Genomic DNA, 19,943 nt, shown 5'->3' with positions numbered 1-19,943 from the left:
CTTTTTCATGTCTTTTTGCGTTACTCTGTTTTTATTTGTGCACACAACTTTGGAAATCTGCTATTAAAAAGTGCTTCATATTATTTAAAAAACCTAAATATAACATGTTAATGAGGGCGTATCAGAGGTGAAGTAGGGCGGAGCCTTGGAAGAGGCTGACCAGCTCTTTCCCAAAATGTCAAACTGAGGCGACTAGAGCCAAAGCTTTGGAAGCAGCTAAATGATTCGGATAAAGAATATTTTCCTTGTTGTTACCATGACAAACCATCTCATCTCTGACCTGAGGTGGTGTTTTTTTACACAACAAGTTATTCATTCAGTCAGTTATTGACGCAACATTGTGACAAGAACCTTCTCTGGCATTATTCTAAGTGGATGACTGCTCTGTGTGTAAAAATATGGAAGTAAAGTTTCGGTGAACGTGTGGGTGAATCCACAAATGACTGTGTTGTCAGCAGGGTCCAGAAAAGACACTGTCCCCTTGTTGTAATCCAGGTGCACTTTGATTTGTTTTGGCGTCTTTGAGAGTGTCAGCGTGGTGGGGGGGGAGGTCATCGCCCTGAACTCTCCGTCCCGGAAGCACAAAGTCCAGAAGCCGTTTTCAGGCCGAGCGGAGACCTCAGCGTCCCTGGGCACGGACAGAGAGGCCACGCCCAGAAGCCAGTCCTGATTACTTCCTGTCTCCACGACCCAGTGGTGACTTCCTGACCCGAGCGGAGTCATGGCGACCACTTCAGCGCTAATGTGGAAGCGCTCTGGGTTGTCAGGGCAACGGCCGGAGTGCTTTACATAGTGGAGGGAAGTGAGGCCGTCGGACAGGATGAGGCAGGGGTGAGCTGAGTTCGGGTCCAAAGTCACTGGAGCTACAACACAGGAAGTGAGCAACAACGGCCATTTATAATTCTGCTCTTTTAACGCTTCCTACACTGAGGAAAATTAAATGAAAAAACTTACTGTAATCAATGTGGTCCAGCATCTTCTCCCACACTCTGTACTTGAGGTTGCACAGATGATTGGTCACGTCAATCAGTAATCCAGACATGTTTTCTGAACCAAGCACATTGCTTTCGCTTCTGTCGTGACAGCAGATTTATATATTACTACGCTGAGAAAATGTCACAGCTAACACACTCCGCTCCATAGACACTTACTTCACATCATATGTGATATGTGTTCATATAAACCATATTGATATTATATATCATTTTATACAATAATATTGTCTTTTGCACACTCTGTCTACATATTCTTACACTCATAGTATATTATATTACCTATTGTATAGTCAAATACTTATATTTATACCTCTACTATATATCATATCATACTCTCTGTATATTCTTGTTTACATAAGTCTATATACACATATTTATACATGTGTACATGTTATAATTACTATTATTATATCACCATTACTATTATTATTATATGTACTGTTGCTGCCATTATTACCATATACTGCTTTTATATTGGTATAATTACTATCATATATAAATATATATTATGTTATATTATATACTATATATACTGTACTATTTTTATATACTGTCTAACAATAACATGACCATCATATCATCAGTACTTTTACCATCATCTTGCCAATGCACCTTATCTACCTATTTATCTTGTGTTTCTGTTTTTATTCTTTCTACCTCAATATTTTTTATTTTATTCTATTGTATTGTATTTTATTGTATTCAAATATACCGGCTGCTATGACGACTTAATTTCCCTTCGGGGATGAATAAAGTACTCTATCTATCTATCTATCTATCTATCTATCTATCTATCTATCTATCTATCTATCTATCTATCTATCTATCTATCTATCTATCTATCTATCTATCTATCTATCTATCTATCTATCTATCTATCTATCTATCTATCTATCTATCTATCTATCTATCTATCTATCTATCTATCTATCTATCTATCTATCTATCTATCTATCTATCTATCTATCTATCTATCTATCTATCTATCTATCTATCTATCTATCTATCTATCTATCTATCTATCTATCTATCTATCTATCTATCTCTCTATCTATCTATCTATCTATCTATCTATCTATCTATAAACGCAGGAAAGCGTGTAAACTTGTTCTTTTCACCTACCTGTCCTTGGTGGCTTTAAAATTCTGGAAAAAATAAGAAGACAGGGTGATGTTTTTTGGAAACACAATTTTAAAAAAGCGCTTCAGTGAAGAAGAGTGTGCCGACCTTCAGCAGGACCATGTCCTCTTCCTGCAGCTGCTCCTGAAGGACGGAGATGGTCTCGGTGAGGGACAGCACTTCAGCTGACAGTTCCTTGATCTTATCCTTCATCCCCGTGATCTTCTCCTCTTCCTCTTGCTTCACAGCAGCTAGTCTGGCCGACTCCTCCTGACAGAGCTCCTCACGCAGCTGCTCAAAATGGCTCCTGATCAGTCTCTGCGTTTCTAGCGCCTGATTCTAGAGATCATTGCAAAATATGTTGTTTTTTTCTGTATCTATGAGACATGTATAGGTAATCTCTCATCACAAGCTGTACCTTGATGAACTTTGAGATATCCTTGGAGGTCCGCTGAATTTCTATGAGGTTTTCCACTTTCTCTTGCAAGAGTTTGAGGGTTAAAGCAAGTTCATCCTGCAAAAGTGAGACAGAGATCAGGGGAAAGTATCGTGGAAATCTTCAGCCTGTAATTGATCACTGAAAGTTAACAGCGCGGATTCATGAGGATTATCAGGACGGACTTGTGGAGCAGCATTCTGCCTGTAGGTGTAACTGTAGAAACTTCATGTGAGCCAACACAACATTGAGTTGAGCAGTTGAACAATTCTCTTACCTTACACTCCAGCACGGCCTCTTCCACCGGCGAGCAGTCGTGGCTCTTGTGAAGTTTGGACGCCTGACACACCACACAGATGGCCTCCTGGTCCACCAGACAGAACAGCTTCAGCCTCTCCCCGTGCAGCGTGCAGTTCGTCCTCTCGTCCAGCGCCACGGACGCCCGGCCCCGGACCTGCAGCACCGCCTGGCACACGTTCTTCAGGGCCAGGTTGGTGGGGGGGGCGGCCTTGGCGGCTCTCTTCCTGCACACGGGACACTCTCGTGAGCACGTCTCCCAGCAGCGCTTCAGACACGTCCTGCAGAAGCTGTGGCTGCATGACAGCAGCACCGGGTCGGTGAAGATGTCGCAGCACACGGGACACGTCAGGTCGTCCTCCGGCAGGGACATGATCGCCCCCCCCCCGTGGTCATGTACAGTTAAAGTGAATCCTCGGTTCACAGCAGCAGACGCCCTGAACGATTCCTCTATTGCACCACAACACACACAGAGAGTTCCTCCTCGTCAGAACTTGCCTCTCGAGAGCCTCTCACGCACCAGCCACCTCTCTATTGTTCCTCACTAAGTGCTCTTGGTTTTCCTGTCATGACTTCGGTGGGAGTAACTTAAATCATGTGGCAGCGTGACACTCACTGAATGTGGCGGAGCACGGGAACAGGAACTGAAACCCCATTGGTCAGCTGTTTTTTGGAGTGCTTCAAAACTGGTCAGTGACTTGGTGCATGTTTGGGAATGCGATCATTCTGGATACGAACGTGAATGTTTCAGTGTTGACGTCCGTGTCAACAGCTCGGGGGGGGGCTGCACACTGACAACCCCCCCCCCCCCCCCCCCCTCTGGGTGTTTATGGATTCCAACAGGTTTGGCCGATGACCATTTAAACAAAGGATGTGTTTGGGTGGAAACAGAAAGCTGCAGCTGATTGTTTGCATCAGTGAGTGTAAGTGTGAGTGTAACTCTGCTGCAGACACACACTCTCCAGCCGTGGGTCTGACTCCAGGAGGTGAGGTTCCACCTGAACTGGATAAACCAGCTCCGAGCAGACACAGGTTTCGTCACAGCCTTCAACAGAACACTCTGAACTCATTTTTCAGGTCAAGAATATAATCTTTATAATTACAGGGAACCACTCTCATGGACTGATGAGTCATCATTGCCAGACTATGGTTTATAGTATTACGTTAAATGACTGAGCCAAAGTAGAAGACACACTTTTCTAAAAAGGGATTCTGCAGTTTCTAAATGTAACATTTAACAGATCATGTTAAGAGGAACACACGCGTGTCTTGTCTTGTCAGCCCATCCCTTTATCTATTAAGTTTTTTCATTTATTTAATTTTTATCAACTCGAAATTCACTCACAATCTGTAAGATTGCATTATAGGGGATTTTATGAACATGTGATTATATTTACATATATTTATTTATATATTATGATAAATATATATGTGATGATATATATGTCATTATTAATTTATATTGATACAATACTAACATTTAAAAATCCTTTACTCATGAATTTTCTCACCACATGCTTAAAACACTTCAATCACTTTAAATCCACAATGTTCTGAACATTTTGATTAACTGTTTTGTTGAATATTTGTCAAATAGTACACTAACTTTAAATAATAGATTGTTTAAACATCCCTGTGTGTTCTGCGCTTGAGTCCTCTTAGTGTTTTGTCACACCACATATGTCACTGTGTTTATCTTGAGTATTTACTTGCATACAAAATAAGGAACCAGAGGAACATGTTTCTTTTCTTCTGGAAAAAGATCTGTGAAAAAGCAAAGTATTGAATATGTTGCAGCCAAAAATAGATGAAAGGATACAGGGAACTTTTTAGTCTCACCATCAGAAGAAGTGTGGAAGCAGGTTCTTATTTTGATTGTTACGTGTTTTTTGGGTGGATCTAATTTTAGGTTTGTTCTTGACTCAGAGGTGAAAACTAGCTTTAAGTCGTTAGGGTGGAGAATGAATCTGGTTTATCTGTCTGTCTGTCAGAGGCGTGCGCAAAAGAAATAGACACAAAACCTGGAGGACGGATGCAGTTTGGGTCAAGAAAGAACTCAATCAATTTTGTTGACGATCTAGATTTGTATTCTCTTTCCCTAACATTGTGAGACAGGGTGTTTTCAACATTTTCCTTGATGTCTCAAAGAATAATTCATGGATCTTGATGAAGAATAAAAACCTGCTGAGTGTGTGACATTTGGTGCAGATCCAAATAAATATATGGATCTAATGAATTTAAATGTGATTCCATAGGGGAACTGGTGGGAAGGAATGGGCTCTACTGAGTTATTTTCACCTCATGGCAATAGGGTTTTTGGTTTGAATCCTGGTTTGGCTTTGGTCTTTCTGTGGGGATGTTCTCCAGCTTCTCCAGCTTTCTCCCACAGTTCAAAGACAGGCAGGTCAGAGTAATTGGAGACTCTAAATTGAATGTACTGCAGGTATGAGAGTTGTGTGTCTCCGTATGTGGGCCCTGCGACCCTATGACCTGTCCAACGTGCACCCCACCTCTCACCCTACTACAAAACTAATATTACACAATGTAAAGCACATCTGGGGTCTATATGTGGCTGCAAATCCTGGTTGTTTTATCATTTTCTCTTGCATTTAAATTAAGGAGGTGGAGTGGGTCGTCCATTCATTTGGAGGGTCTGTGGTTGGATCCAGGCCTCCCTCATTCCATGTGTCGAAGTGTCCTTGGGCGAGATACCGAACCACATCGAACCTCTTGGCACCAACACAACCTCGATGAGAACCGTCAGCACAGAAGACATCTTCAGACTCAAGCTGACTCATTTTACTCGTGTCTGTTCTTGTCCTTTCACTCCGTGGCTTCAGTAACGTGATGATTAGCAAGATGCGGGAAATTGTGGAGATCGGAGCAAAGGTATTTGTCTAATTCTTCTCTTTCTCTGCTTTGTTTCTTTTTTAATTTAGTATTCTGCAGAGCACATCCATGCAGACACGCCTATAATCCATCCTCTTGGAAATCTCTAAAGAGAAGCACAGCCCGGTGTCTTTGTTTTATTAAATCTTCCTGCTATTAAAAAACTAATAAAAACAAATTATATCAATACTTATTTGCTCAAGAATTTTCTTTGCAAAGCTCAAAACCCCCAAATAGAAGTTGTGCATTGATTTGTGCAAGATACCGAACAACATGCAGACCTCTTGGCACCAACACAACCTCGATGAGAACCGTCAGCACAGAAGTCATCTTCAGACTCAAGCTGACTCACTTTGCTCGTGTCGGTTCTTGTCCTTTCACTCCGTGGCTGAAGTAACGTGATGACGTCATGGTGCATCACAATGTGCAACACAATGTGCAACACTGACAAAACTACACAACACTGACCTCGGTGGTGAGAGTTGCGCAGCCGCAGTGGAGCTGTGTGTGAGTCCCGCTGATCCACTGATGATCCTCCTCGCCATGACTGGTTCCTCCTCCTTCTCTCCTCCGGTCTGTGGTTGCCATGGCGATGACGTCAATTTGCGCCACCGATTCCGCCCAGTAGACGCTTCTGGAGGCGGAGCTACACAACCGGCGTGGCAGCAAGCTCACAACGTGGCAGCTGCAACTCGCAGAGGCACTTCCGGTGGCAATAGAAACTGCCACTGGTTTTTAAAGACAGATACAGAGATATCACTTCTGTTTTATTATTTTCCACTTTCTGTCAACGCAGGTTCTGTATTTAAATACGGCCAATTTATTCCCCAAAAACATTTTCTTTTAACTAATTTAAGTTAAGATGTTTTAAGCATTTTTTGGGTCCATGCCATGTTAATTATTTTATTTTGTCTACTGACTATTTATAAGTTGTGCCTGTGCCACACCTGAGACTCCTTGAACATAGATGTGGAGCTTTTCTTGATTCATTTAGAGTCCACCCCCCCGAGAGCTAACAAACCAACTCATTAACTTTCATCAGAATCAGAATCAGAATCAGAATCAGAAAGTATTTATTGCCAAGTAGGTTTACACCTACCTGGAATTTGCTCTGGTTATTGGTGCATACAATGAATATAGAAACATAAAAACACAATAAATACACCACACATAAGAAAAACAATAATAATAATAAAAAACAATATATATTTACTCACTATTTACTTCTTATTTACTCACTTTTTCTAATATTTATACAAGGTAGCCTTTATTTAGACAAATATATCTATATAAAAATATATAAAGATATAAAAAGTGAAGTAAAAGGTGAAATGCACAATGCAAAAAGCAAAACAGTGAGCAGTGTCAAATTGCAATATGCAATGTCTATATAAATATAAATGTATAAATATATAAATGGTTCAAGATTCAAGATTTTTATTGTCAAATGAACAGAGATAACATGAAGGAGTCACTGTCAATGAAATGCTTGGGTCACACACTCTCTTTAAGCAATGCTCAGTAATTTCAACCCGAAAAAAAAAATAAAAATAGAAATAGTATAAAATAGAATAAAGAAGAATAAAATAGAATAACAATGAAATAGAATAGCAAAATTTAAAATAGAAAATAAAATATATACATCTAAATATATATCTTTACAGATGAATGTTCAATTTGTGCAGTAGTGCAAATACTCAAATATGCTTGTTATGGTGCTGGTGCAAATATGCAAATATTCCAGGGTGCTGGTTTGGTGGAGTTATTGCAGTTCAGGAGTTTAAAAGTCTTATGGCCTGGGGGATGAAACTGTATATATAACGGTTATATATATATAGAGATAGTATAAATACATTTATTTGAATAAATCACAGACAGCTGTAGTTGCTCTCAGACAGTGTGACACCAGAGGCAGCTGCCTGTACCAGTGGCAGTCTCTGGTGACACCGGAAGTGCCTCTACGAGCTGCAGCTGCCACGACTGGATCTCGTCCTCTCTACAAAACCGAGCGCAGGAGCGATCACCCCGTGGATCTTCATTCTCTCTCACGTCTCCTCCTCGAAGACTCCTCGCCAACACATCACCAAGATGCGGGAAATCGTTCACCTACAAGCCGGTCAGTGCGGGAACCAGATCGGAGCAAAGGTATTTGTCTGATTCTTCTCTTTCTCTGCTTTGTTTCTCTTTTTTATTTAGTATTCTGCAGAGCACATCCATGCAGACACGCCTATAATCCATCCTCCTGGAAATCTCTAAAGAGAAGCACAGCCCGGTGTCTTTGTTTTATTAAATCTTCCTGTTATTAAAACTAATAAAAACAAATTAAATCAATACTTATTTGCTCAAGAATTTTCTTTGCAGGGCTCAAAACCCCCAAATAGATGTTGTGCATTGATTTGTGTAATAGATAAAAAATATCCGTGAAAGAGATGCACAATATTTGAATTTGATCATTGCATATAAAATTGATATTTGATTCGTCTCCCTTTGTCAAGAGCTTCAGATGATTACGTAAGCACCGGCTGTAGTAGTAATGCCACCTCACTGTCTGACTATGGGAGCAGCCGCCCCTCCCCCACCTCATGTAGGACCTATTATCTCCCTATGATTCTTTTCAAACCAGTTTCTGCTCTTTTCTCCTGTTTGAAATACATCCACTATTGTTGTATTTTAACATTGGCTCCATTATTTAGTGTTTTTGAGCTCGTTGAATACAGAGTTCTCTAATAGCATCAAAGCACCGGCTGCTGATCAGATTTACTGCCATCTGCTCGATTACACCAGAGACACTTTGCCTTTCAGACTAATGCACTGCACTTGTGACCTGTGTTCAGCCGAGCAGGTTTAAATATAGTTGCTGTTTCAGGGGTTGTGTTGTGTTTTTGTGTATTTTCAACATGTTCAATTATTCGTATCAAGCCTGGTCTGAATAAACACCGGCCTCTCCCTCTCCCTCTCCCTCTCTCTCTCCCTCTCCCTCTGCCACGCCTATTCTTCTCCCTCAGTTCTGGGAGGTGATCAGTGATGAGCACGGCATCGATCCCACCGGCTCCTACCACGGAGACAGCGACCTGCAGCTGGACAGGATCAGCGTTTACTACAATGAGGCCTCAGGTAGGATCCAGTGCAACACGCACACAGGAAATCATATATAAATATATATTATGTTATATTATATGCTATATATACTGTACTATTCTTATATACTGTGTAACAATAACATTACCATCATATCATCAGTACTTTTACCATCATCTTGCCACTGCACCTTATCTACCTATTTATCTTGTGTTTCTGTTTTTATTCTTTCTACCTCAATATTTTTTATTTTATTGTATTGTATTGTATTTTATTGTATTCAAATATACCTGCTGCTATGACGACTTAATTTCCCTTCAGGGATGAATAAAGTAATCTATCTATCTATCTATCTATCTATCTATCTATCTATCTATCTATCTATCTATCTATCTATCTATCTATCTATCTATCTATCTATCTATCTATCTATCTATCTATCTATCTATCTATCTATCTATCTATCCATCCAGCTATCTATCTATCTATCTATCTATCTATCTATCTATCTATCTATCTATCTATCTATCTATCTATCTATCTATCTATCTATCTATCTATCTATCTATCTATCTATCTATCTATCTATCTATCTATCTATCTATCTATCTATCTATCTATCTATCTATCCATCTATCCATCCATCCCTCTATCTATCCATCCATCCATCCATCTATGAGCTCATCTCTCCAGCTTCCCCACTGGTTTGATGATTTTCATCCACGTGTGTGGTTTGTATTTCTTGCACTGAGCTGGATGAGAATGACTCAGTTGATTCCTTCCAGGAGGAAAGTACGTCCCCCGAGCCGTCCTCGTGGACCTGGAGCCTGGAACCATGGACTCAGTCCGGTCCGGTCCCTTCGGGCAGATCTTCAGACCTGACAACTTTGTCTTCGGTGAGCTGTGGGAATTTAGCTACGATGAATTTTTTGGGCTGCCGGTGATTCGAACATCATCTCAGTAAATTGCAATCCTCTCTGTCTGTAGGCCAGAGTGGAGCCGGGAACAACTGGGCCAAGGGCCACTACACCGAGGGAGCCGAGCTGGTGGACTCGGTCATGGAGGTTGTGAGGAAAGAGGCCGAGGGCTGCGACTGCCTGCAGGGCTTCCAGCTCACCCACTCCCTGGGGGGGGGCACCGGCTCCGGCATGGGCACGCTGCTCATCAGCAAAATCCGTGAAGAGTACCCCGACCGGATCATGAACACCTTCAGCGTGGTGCCCTCTCCTAAGGTGTCGGACACGGTGGTGGAGCCCTACAACGCCACCCTGTCCGTGCACCAGCTGGTGGAGAACACTGACGAGACCTACTGCATCGACAATGAAGCTCTGTACGACATCTGCTTCCGCACGCTGAAGCTCACCACGCCCACCTACGGAGATCTCAACCACCTGGTGTCGGCCACCATGAGCGGAGTGACCACCTGCCTGCGTTTCCCCGGGCAGCTCAACGCCGATCTCCGTAAACTGGCCGTCAACATGGTGCCCTTCCCCCGCCTCCACTTCTTCATGCCGGGCTTCGCCCCCCTCACCAGCAGGGGGAGCCAGCAGTACCGCGCCCTGTCCGTGCCTGAGCTCACCCAGCAGATGTTCGACGCCAAGAACATGATGGCCGCCTGCGACCCGCGCCACGGCCGCTACCTCACCGTAGCTGCGGTGTTCCGGGGCCGCATGTCCATGAAGGAGGTGGACGAGCAGATGTTGAACGTGCAGAACAAGAACAGCAGCTACTTCGTTGAATGGATCCCAAACAATGTGAAGACCGCCGTCTGTGACATCCCGCCCCGCGGCCTCAAAATGGCGGCCACTTTCATCGGCAACAGCACGGCCATCCAGGAGCTGTTCAAGCGCATCTCCGAGCAGTTCACCGCCATGTTCCGTCGTAAGGCCTTCCTCCACTGGTACACCGGAGAGGGCATGGACGAGATGGAGTTCACCGAGGCCGAGAGCAACATGAACGACCTGGTGTCCGAGTACCAGCAGTACCAGGACGCCACCACCGAGGAGGGCGAGTTTGAGGAAGATGGGGAGGAGGAGGGCGCTTAAAAACCTCCCGCCCACCCAGCTACCAAACATCACTTCACCACACCCATATCCACAAACTCCGCCCCTCTCATCCCTCCCCATCCAGCTGCACTGAAAAACAGACACCATCTAGACCGCTCCAGTGTTAGACATTAATGCTACTAGTGAATTTCTTGATTCATAAGTTTATGTTTGTTGAATTATTAACATCCTTACATCTGTCCTGTCATTGCCTTGATAAATTCAGCCACAGGGGAATTTTTACTGTGAAGCCTTGAATAAAACCTGATGAAAAGGCACATTTTATTGCATCTGAGATTTTTATTGTTTTATCTGGTATGTGATCTGACTGTGCCTGTTCTGACAAATCTGGGACGTGGGAGGAGCTTCTTAGACGCCTGGAATGTGGGAGACTCGCATCGAACCACCGACCCTCCAAATGAATGGACGACCCCCTCTACCTCCTGAGTCACATCCGCCCTGGTTACAAGGTCACAATATGAATATTTAATTTAAATTAAAGGAGAGCAATCGTTAACCTGGGTGAGGTCAGGAAACAGACAATGAATGGGTTGTGAGCATGTGGCAAGCCACTGGGGTTGATAGTCTCTGAAGTCATATACAAAATATTATATTAAAAGTGTACAATGCAGCTCCTATTTTGAATCTCATAATAATTCAAAACTGTAGGATTAAGTACTAAAGCAACCTATCTTCTCCTTACGGTGGCTGAGAGAGCTCAACACACTGCAAATTGAGAAAACAACTTCATCTGTTTGACGACACATGAGCTGCAAAAAGTCACAACACATGCAAATACAGAAACGTACTGCAAACTGTAAAAAATGACAAAGGAAATGCTCCCAGGGAACCAAAAAAGTGATGAACCTGTCTGTAGTTCAATGCTTTGTGAAGTTTCATCACCACTGACAAGAATCAGACTTCAATAACTTCACAAAGCGAATCTACTACTGTATCCACCTGTATCCTTTGAGAGGGAGCTGAGCCGAATCCAGCTGCTACTGAGTGAGAACAGAGACACGTCAGCAGCTTCACGCTGAGCCGACACATAGAGACAAACAACCAGTCACACTCACATTCAAGTCAGCATGTCTCGTGGGGGGAAGACGATAAAAACCCACCGAGGGACAACATGCAAACTGGATAAATATAACATTTCTACCACTTTAAAGCCACACAGTAACTGATGTTAATACTGGAAAGTGCAACAGTAACAATATATGGATAAGAAACCCAGGGAACAATTGCTGAGTAAGAAATTATCTTCAGTTGTTTTCATTAAACAAATTTCTTTTGAAAACAGTCTTGGTTCTTGTTCCTGTTTAAATAAGTTCTACCTGTTCTCTGCTCTTTATCAGCTGAGTGGTAGATAAGCCGGGTTTATCAGGAGGAGTTACACTGAACGTTTTCTTCAGAACTCCTTGTCTGTAAATAGTGTCAAATAATACCGCAGTCTGTATGGGGGATAAAGAAACACTTAAATATTACTTTTTAAAATAAATCCTCCCTTAATGTGCTCTCTCTCTCTAATGTAAGAGAGAGGAAATGTCACTTCTGAGATTTACAACCGATTTCAGCCGATCCTTTGGGTACTTTATCTTAATGAATTTTAGGGCATAATGACAATGATATTCACATTCATCATGAAGCTGATATTAAATGACACGTGTTGGTGTACTGATATAAACTACTAATGGTGTTAAATCTTACAACATTTCATCTAGAGGTGACGTGTAAACTATAATGCCACTCAGTAGAGCGCTTGCCTCCATCAAGGCCCAACAGTCCCTTTAGGAAACCACAATTAAATTCACTAGACAGGATTTAAATTGGGATCTGCAATAAATTGCACACTCATAAATATCAGTCCCCTAAAACATGGCTGATTGGAAAATGATGAAAAACACCCTCTCTTGCTGAGCTAAAGGAGGTGAAAATCTTTGGATCAGCACCAAAATGAATTTGGTTCCTCCCTGAAACAAACTACCTCCTCCCAACCGGTTTCGTAACAGTCGGTAGATTTTTGTGTAAACTTGCCTCCAAACAAATCAAACAACCGACAAACAGACGAGGGTGGAAACCTATCCTCAGACTCACTTTACATCTATTCACCACATCACAGATAACATTTGTTCCCCAGAGAGACTCTAACAATGGCCTCATTGTTGAAGTGACTTTCTCAGGTGCTTATCTGCTTTGCTCTTTTATCATCCTGAAACATTCCCTGCACAAACACAGAGTCATGTTCTTGTTTATATTTTTGAATGAGCATGACAAAACTCCCACTGGGACTTAGTAAATGTTTTGTTAGATTTAATTACTCATCTATGGTACAAACATGTTGGTATTTATCAGACAGAAAGAATTAATAAATATGCTGTGACACTGTGAAACATCTCTGATGATTACGATGCTTCTTGCACTTCATGGCTAATCTAATGAAGTGAAAAATTTGAAACGATAGAAACCTTTACATTAGTGTGATTATTTAAAGAATACTTCAAGTGTAAACGACAATTTGCTTTGTGCTGGGTTTAATTTCCCAGTGTAACCTCATTTTCATCACAGAGCAGGTTTACCTTCTCTCATTGTTAGGATAAAAACATTATCACTTGTAAATGCAATGGACTCGTCTGAGCTCTGTAGCAAAAAATAAAGTTTGAGGTAAAGGATCAGCATAGATTTAGCCGGTGACAGTGTTTTTACAATGAATCTAATCATCTACATTGAATATTAAGGCAACGGAAACAGGAAAACATGTCCAAATAGAAAATTACTAGTAGTGATAAAAAATATTGCAGCTCCTGTTTCTCCTGTGCAGAAGAGAAATCCCACTTGAAATGTTCAACTGTCTTAAAATCTGTTGGAAGACACATCCAGGTGAGTCTCCTCCCGTGGTCACACAGGATTCTGTGCTTGTAGAGACGGAGCGGTCGGTCAAAGCATCGTGTGAAGGTGGCGCTCCGTCCTCACTCGGCCCGGAGAGATCCTTCAGCTCAAGAGAGAGAGAGCTTCGTCACGCAGGAGCGCCGAGGGTTTGAGTCCGAGCGCTGCATCTCAAATGAGTCGCTCCTCCTTTGGTAGCTTGAGCGTGTCCGGTGCTGCCACGCTGTGCACGCCGGACTGCTCCTCGGCACTGGGTCTGTACGTCCCCTCCGACTGCCTCTTCTTCTTCACCACGCAGAAAAGCCAAGCCAGCACGGCCAAGACGATGGCCAAGACCCCCAGAGTGACCGTGGGGGCCACGATAGCCGCGATGTTGGGTCCCTAAAGGAAAAACACGGGGCATGGATCAGTTTAGTGAAGCTGGAAACTGTCTGAGGTTGTTTACTGAGCATGACAAATGTTTTATACTCACATTAGTTATATTTGAAGGGGAGCTAGTGGTGGTCAAATTTCCTGTAAAAAGAACAGAAACATTAGAATCAAGGCTATGCACTATACAACTGAGCATAGAGCTCACACTGCTGGTAACCTATTGGGATTATCCATCTATTCAAGGGTCAAGGGGGGGGCTGGAGCCGGGGTTATCCATTAAAGGGACTCTTACCTTTGTTGCATTTGAGAATTACAGCACATTCAAATCATCCCGCCTTCCTCCAATGCCCCACCCCCTCGTTCCCATCCGCGGTGTTTTTTTTGAAGAAACTTTATTTACAAGCAGACTTACAATACTGCCTCCGCGCACGCACGTGAGTTATTGTTTACCAAAGCAATGGATTCGGTAAATTATATACATTTACATTCACATGCCTTGATGACGCGGCCCGAATGCGCCACAAGAAGCAGACGGAAAACCTGCATGTCCATGCAGCAAACAGACAGGTCTGTCGGCCAATAAGGTCCTTCGGTCCGAAGAATTTTATTGGTTGAAGTTTTCACTAAATATTATGAGAGTGAAATAATTGTTTGTTTTTACTCCTGGTGGGTCTGTCTTGCATTTTAGAGTGTCATTACCTTATTAATACCAATTTAACCTTATCCAAAAAAAGTGTAAAAATGCAACAAAGGTAAGAGTCCCTTTAACTAGAGAAATGTTTAGTTCATTAATATTAAAGTGTTTTTTCAATTAATTGTTTAGGGACTATAAACATTGTTTTTTGAGAACCACAGTGTATATATATATATCCTTCTTCTACCAAGACCTGGGTTCTAGCCGAGGTCGGGATTAAATAATAAAATGTGTTAATCACTAAACTTTAGAGTTGCCAGTAAGCAGACTTTGTTTCCTCTGACAGAACCAAAGTTCGCTGTTTCCACATGTTTCCAGTCTGGCTGCTGAGCTCAGAAAAAGGGAAGCTACAGTGAATATTACACATGTAGAGAGCATGGCCGATTATTTAAAGTCCATGTAAAAACAGATGGTCCCATATTAGAGCCACACTTAGTTCTCTACACTGGGTTCCTGTCGCTGAATTCAGTTCAAATATCTCACTCTTACATATCGACCACTGCATAATCAGGCCCCTTCATATCTAACTGATCAACTCCAACCTTGTAAATCTGCTCACTCTCTCAGATCTGACCATTTAAATCTATTACATAGCACCAAAGTTGCAATATTGTTTGCCTTACGATTCTGCCAGGACAAAATACATGTGTACATATATATTTTAAACATATATTATAAGATTCAACTTTAGCCTTAGCGTTAAAAGGCCAAAACATTTTATGCCGCTAACTCCTGCTCACATACACTGGTGGTCAAACCTTCAAACACATAAGGGATATTCACCATCTTGTCCTATATTCTAAAATCGTATTTAGATTTAACTTTGCTTACTTGAGCACAGTTGTTGAAACAGAATAAATGAATAAAGCCAAATGAATAGGAATGAATGATAGAGATGTGAATGTCAGCCTCCACTAATGACTCAACTGCCAAAAGATCAACACCCTTAAAACCAAATCGCAGACGCTCTAAACCCGTTTTGACCTTCAGAACGAATCTAATCCCACGGCTCAACACACACGCAGAACTTCTTTTTTTAATGGATTTGTAGCGTTATTTTACACAAGCTGGAAACAAAGAGGAACCAGCAGCACAGCAGAAGTGACCTTTAACCTCATGAACACTTTGAAGGGAACAAACACACAATGTAGCAGTCGTCTTGCCACTGCCGTCTATTGCTGATCCCACTTATTTTATCCATGAGCGGCCATGTGATCAGTGAGGGACATCATGGAACTACACGGTGGCCACTTGAGCAGGAGAGTGAATGGGGGGGGGGGGAGCTCAGGAATGCAGAGAGCACTGCTGCCATACAGTCAGCTGAGTCACACAACGCACTGGTCTGAAATATGGAATAAAAATAAAAACCCCCGAAACTCCTGTTGTGTGTTGTTTGTTGTCTTTAAGCTTAACAACGCTGTTTCCAAACACACACTAAAGAGAAAGTAGCATTTCTGAAATAACAACTCGTGTGTATATATGACTTTGTGAGTCAATCATTCACCAGGACAAACAGTCAACTATCCAAGGACAAAAGTACAACCTGATAACAGGAGTTAAGAGGAGGGGGCGATTCAGGCTCAAAAAGAAGCGGGATATATTACACAATGGATTTTTTTATAATGCAGGTAATTACTAATAATAAGCTCAGACTGGATATCAATCCACTGTTTCTCACACAGCACAACGCCTGTGTTAAATCATTTCTTAAGACGCCTCTTGCTGACAAGCCGGTGCACGTTACAGATTTGCTCTGGAATGTCTCCAATATTTTTTTGTATTTGTTTATCATTGAAGGATTCAGTGGTTTGTCAGTGTGTCCTTGTCAGTGTATGTGTGTGTGTGTGAGTGTGTTTGTGTGTGTAGGTGTGGTCACAGGCATGGGTTATCTCAGTGCTGAGGATGAGGAGATGGTTCCTGACTCACCCCACGCCGGATCACTGCTCAGCAGCAGCAGGAGAACACTCCCGGCCACAGCTCCAGGGATGGTCAGCACGTCCGGGTTTGCTTCCATCTCTATCCAGGGCCGGGTGCGGGCAGACCGGGGACCTGAGGGCATCAGCTGGGGCCCATGGCATCAGGTCACTGGGTGGACATGTGGTCCTCCAGGAACAGCTGGAGACACTGTACAGATGAGGTTAAGATTCATTTGTTTAGAGCCTACTGCAGCCGTCTCTATACAGATCCACTCGGGGTGAACTACAAGAAGGAAAGCTTGCGTAGGTTGAAAGTAGCCTAAGATACTCCTGAAGAAACCCAGGAGTACGAGAGCCAGTGAGTTGTTTTGTAATATGGGTCTAACCACCTTCATAACTTTTATATTTAAGAGTCGGCTGGACCGCTCAACAAATCTAATAATTGATCTTATGACAGACCCAGGCCGCAGCTCGGTCAAATACACATCCAAGATCTGGGAACACTGGCATGAGTGCCTTTTTTTAGCCTTTCTTTCCCTGTATATTTGTATGTAATGTATTGATTGCATCTATTGTTGTTGTTTTGTTTTTCTCTGTGGGCCCTGAGCCTGTATTAAAGTTTATATATATATATATTGTTGTCAGTAACGGGAAGACACATTGTGTGTTTCACTCCTTTCTGAGTCACACACTCAGCCTGATGCTGAATCATGAACCTGCTCAAACAACAGGAACAAACAATAACCTATAAATAGCGCATTTATAACAAAGCTTCACGTCAACCTCTTCTCATTTGCAACGTTATAATCATTGTTATTACATCCACTAATAATAAGGCAGAAGGTGATATATTCTTTTTAGAGGTGACTTTCCACAGGAGTTACAAACACGTACCATGGATCCGGATGTGAACAGGTGGGCGACGCAAAACGGGAAGAGCAGCCGGTGGTTCGATCCCTCCTCACGGATGAACCATGTCGCTTCCGCCTCACCTGGTCAGAGAGGAAAACCGACGCGAGTGGTTTAGTCCGGTGAAGGTGACAGGGAACATCCTACCACACCAAACAAGTAAATCCTCCAGCGACTCCACGACCAGTCTGTGCTTTTATGCAAAACACTTTCTGGTCTCTCTTCAGATCGCCATTGGTCACATGGTTGAGTTTCGTGTTACATTACCTGAGCGCAGTTATCTACCTGCAGCAGCAGCAGCAGCACAGATCCTCCTTTGTGCAAAGTGGAAGAAAAACGCTGTTTTGGAGAAGTGGAGCAGAACAGAGCCAGGTCCTCCTGTTACCTGTTTAAAAAAAAACCCTCCTCAGAATAACCTGCCTTTATAGAAATAACCCTTCACCTCCGTGTGGTCGTCTCCTGTGTCTGTTCAGCGTGTGATCCTTGATGAAGAGTCGTGTTTAGTTCGAGGGTTCCAGGTTTCTCTTACAACCTGCTTCACTTCAGTGTTTGACTGAACTCCGTCCCCAGCTCTTACCTAGCAACCTGTCTGTGTGTCTGGTGGTGCTGCTGGTGGTGCTGGTGGCATGGAACAGCGCCCCCTACAGGTTTCATGTTTTCCAACATGAGAGAGCATATCAACATTCCTGAGATGTTTGGAGGATGAATTCGGCGGCCAGCTGGTTCACTGGACTCTAATCCGCTCATAATCTCTCCTTCTCAGACTCACAGGGGCAAAGAAGAAAAGGAGAAAAGAGGACTGCTGCTCCAGGACTAATCTGTGGTGGTCAGGGTTTGCATGTGAGAGGCCTGAGTCAGTGTGTGGTTTCCTCTGAACATATCATCAATGTGCCTTTTCTCTGTCCTATTTATAGCATTTCAGAGATATCATTTTGAAGACTCATTCGTCTTGTGTGTGTGATTTACTCTCAAATTTGTGAGTCAGCTCAAACTGAAAGTATGTTTTCAAAGTAGGTGCAACATCCTACTTCAGAAAGACACTATATATCAAATACATATAGAACATACCTCCACCAAAGCCCAACAGTCTTCCTTTGAAACCACATCTAAATTCTCTAGATCTGGATTTGTATTTGGATCCGCACCAAATGGCACACTCATAAATATCAGCCCCCTAAAAAAATTCAAGATCCATGAATTAATCCTCCGTTAAAGAAAGTAAAACAAATAGTCCTGGATTTCCCCTCAGATCCAGATCCATGCTCAAATTGTATGTGTTCTGTCTTGACTGTTCTGCTTCCTCCTACCAATATTCTAAAAGTAATCCATACAGTTGATGTATCGGAAGATCAGAATGTAATTTTATTTTTTTTTTTAATTTGAATGTGGTTTCATAAGGGGATTGTTGGTAGATATATGTATTATGTGAATGATCATCCAGTTGTTATGATTATGATTATTAATATTATTATTAATATTAGTACTTAGTGATGGCGAGATGAAGCTTCATGAAGCATTGAAGCTTTCCATCCAATTGGTTCACTCATGGGCCGAAGCTTCATGGTGCTTCATTTGCTCTACTGCGTTATCAAGTGGACAATAAATGTAAAACAGGCTGAGTGATTATAATGACACCATGAAGCTTTGAATTGAATAAATGAATGAATGATATTTGTAATGGCAATACATAAATTATGAACTTATTAATATGGTGTCTGTCTGTCTGTCTTTATGGTACAATGGTGGGATCAATAGGGAAAATGGATAGATAGATAGATAGATAGATAGATAGATAGATAGATAGATAGATAGATAGATAGATAGATAGATAGATAGATAGATAGATAGATAGATAGATAGATAGATAGATAGATAGATAGATAGATAGATAGATAGATAGATAGATAGATAGATAGATAGATAGATAGATAGATAGATAGATAGATAGATAGATAGATAGATAGATAGATAGATAGATAGATAGATAGATAGATAGATAGATAGATAGATAGATAGATAGATAGATAGATAGATAGATAGATAGACAGATTACTTTATTCATCCCCGAAGGGAAATTAAGTCGTCATAGCAGCCGGTATATTTGAATACAATAAAATACAATACAACAGAAAAAAATAAAAAATATTGAGGTAGAAAGAATAAAAACAGAAACACAAGATAAATAGGTAGATAAGGTGCAGTGGCAAGATGATGGTAATAGTACTGATGATATGATGGTAATGTTATTGTTAGACAGTATATAAAAATAGTACAGTATATATAGTATATAATATAACATAATATATA

At 41.8% G+C, this 19,943-nt stretch overlaps 3 protein-coding genes across 5 annotated transcripts; 1 reads left to right on the top strand and 2 right to left on the bottom strand.

The window, feature by feature from the left end:
- Positions 1-241: 241 nt before the first annotated feature.
- On the bottom strand, positions 242-3,220 carry LOC133023768 (nuclear factor 7, brain). The gene is made up of 6 exons (XM_061090837.1): positions 2,828-3,220; positions 2,533-2,628; positions 2,223-2,453; positions 2,118-2,140; positions 955-1,073; positions 242-863 (listed from the first exon to the last, which is right to left on the bottom strand). The coding sequence occupies exons 1-6, from the start codon at positions 3,218-3,220 to the stop codon at positions 325-327; spliced, it is 1,401 nt and encodes a 466-aa protein (XP_060946820.1). The 3' UTR covers positions 242-324.
- A 4,559-nt stretch (positions 3,221-7,779) lies between these two features.
- On the top strand, positions 7,780-11,086 carry tubb4bl (tubulin, beta 4B class IVb-like). The gene is made up of 4 exons (XM_061089450.1): positions 7,780-7,881; positions 8,742-8,850; positions 9,600-9,710; positions 9,802-11,086. The coding sequence occupies exons 1-4, from the start codon at positions 7,825-7,827 to the stop codon at positions 10,857-10,859; spliced, it is 1,335 nt and encodes a 444-aa protein (XP_060945433.1). The 5' UTR covers positions 7,780-7,824; the 3' UTR covers positions 10,860-11,086.
- A 2,069-nt stretch (positions 11,087-13,155) lies between these two features.
- crb3a (crumbs homolog 3a) lies at positions 13,156-18,235 on the bottom strand. Of its 3 annotated transcripts, none has more exons than XM_061089446.1 (5): positions 17,904-18,235; positions 17,622-17,719; positions 16,738-16,935; positions 14,218-14,258; positions 13,156-14,126 (listed from the first exon to the last, which is right to left on the bottom strand). In XM_061089446.1, the coding sequence occupies exons 3-5, from the start codon at positions 16,868-16,870 to the stop codon at positions 13,917-13,919; spliced, it is 384 nt and encodes a 127-aa protein (XP_060945429.1). In that variant the 5' UTR covers positions 16,871-16,935; positions 17,622-17,719; positions 17,904-18,235; the 3' UTR covers positions 13,156-13,916. The 3 variants fall into 3 exon arrangements, with proteins under 3 accessions (XP_060945429.1, XP_060945430.1, XP_060945431.1); XM_061089447.1 differs by having other exon boundaries at positions 17,922-18,235; XM_061089448.1 differs by having other exon boundaries at positions 18,079-18,235.
- Positions 18,236-19,943: the final 1,708 nt, after the last annotated feature.

This window comes from Limanda limanda, chromosome 17 (genome assembly GCF_963576545.1).
Source record: "Limanda limanda chromosome 17, fLimLim1.1, whole genome shotgun sequence".
In the NCBI taxonomy this organism is placed as follows: domain Eukaryota; kingdom Metazoa; phylum Chordata; class Actinopteri; order Pleuronectiformes; family Pleuronectidae; genus Limanda; species Limanda limanda.
This window is presented reverse-complemented; position numbering and strand designations above follow the sequence as displayed.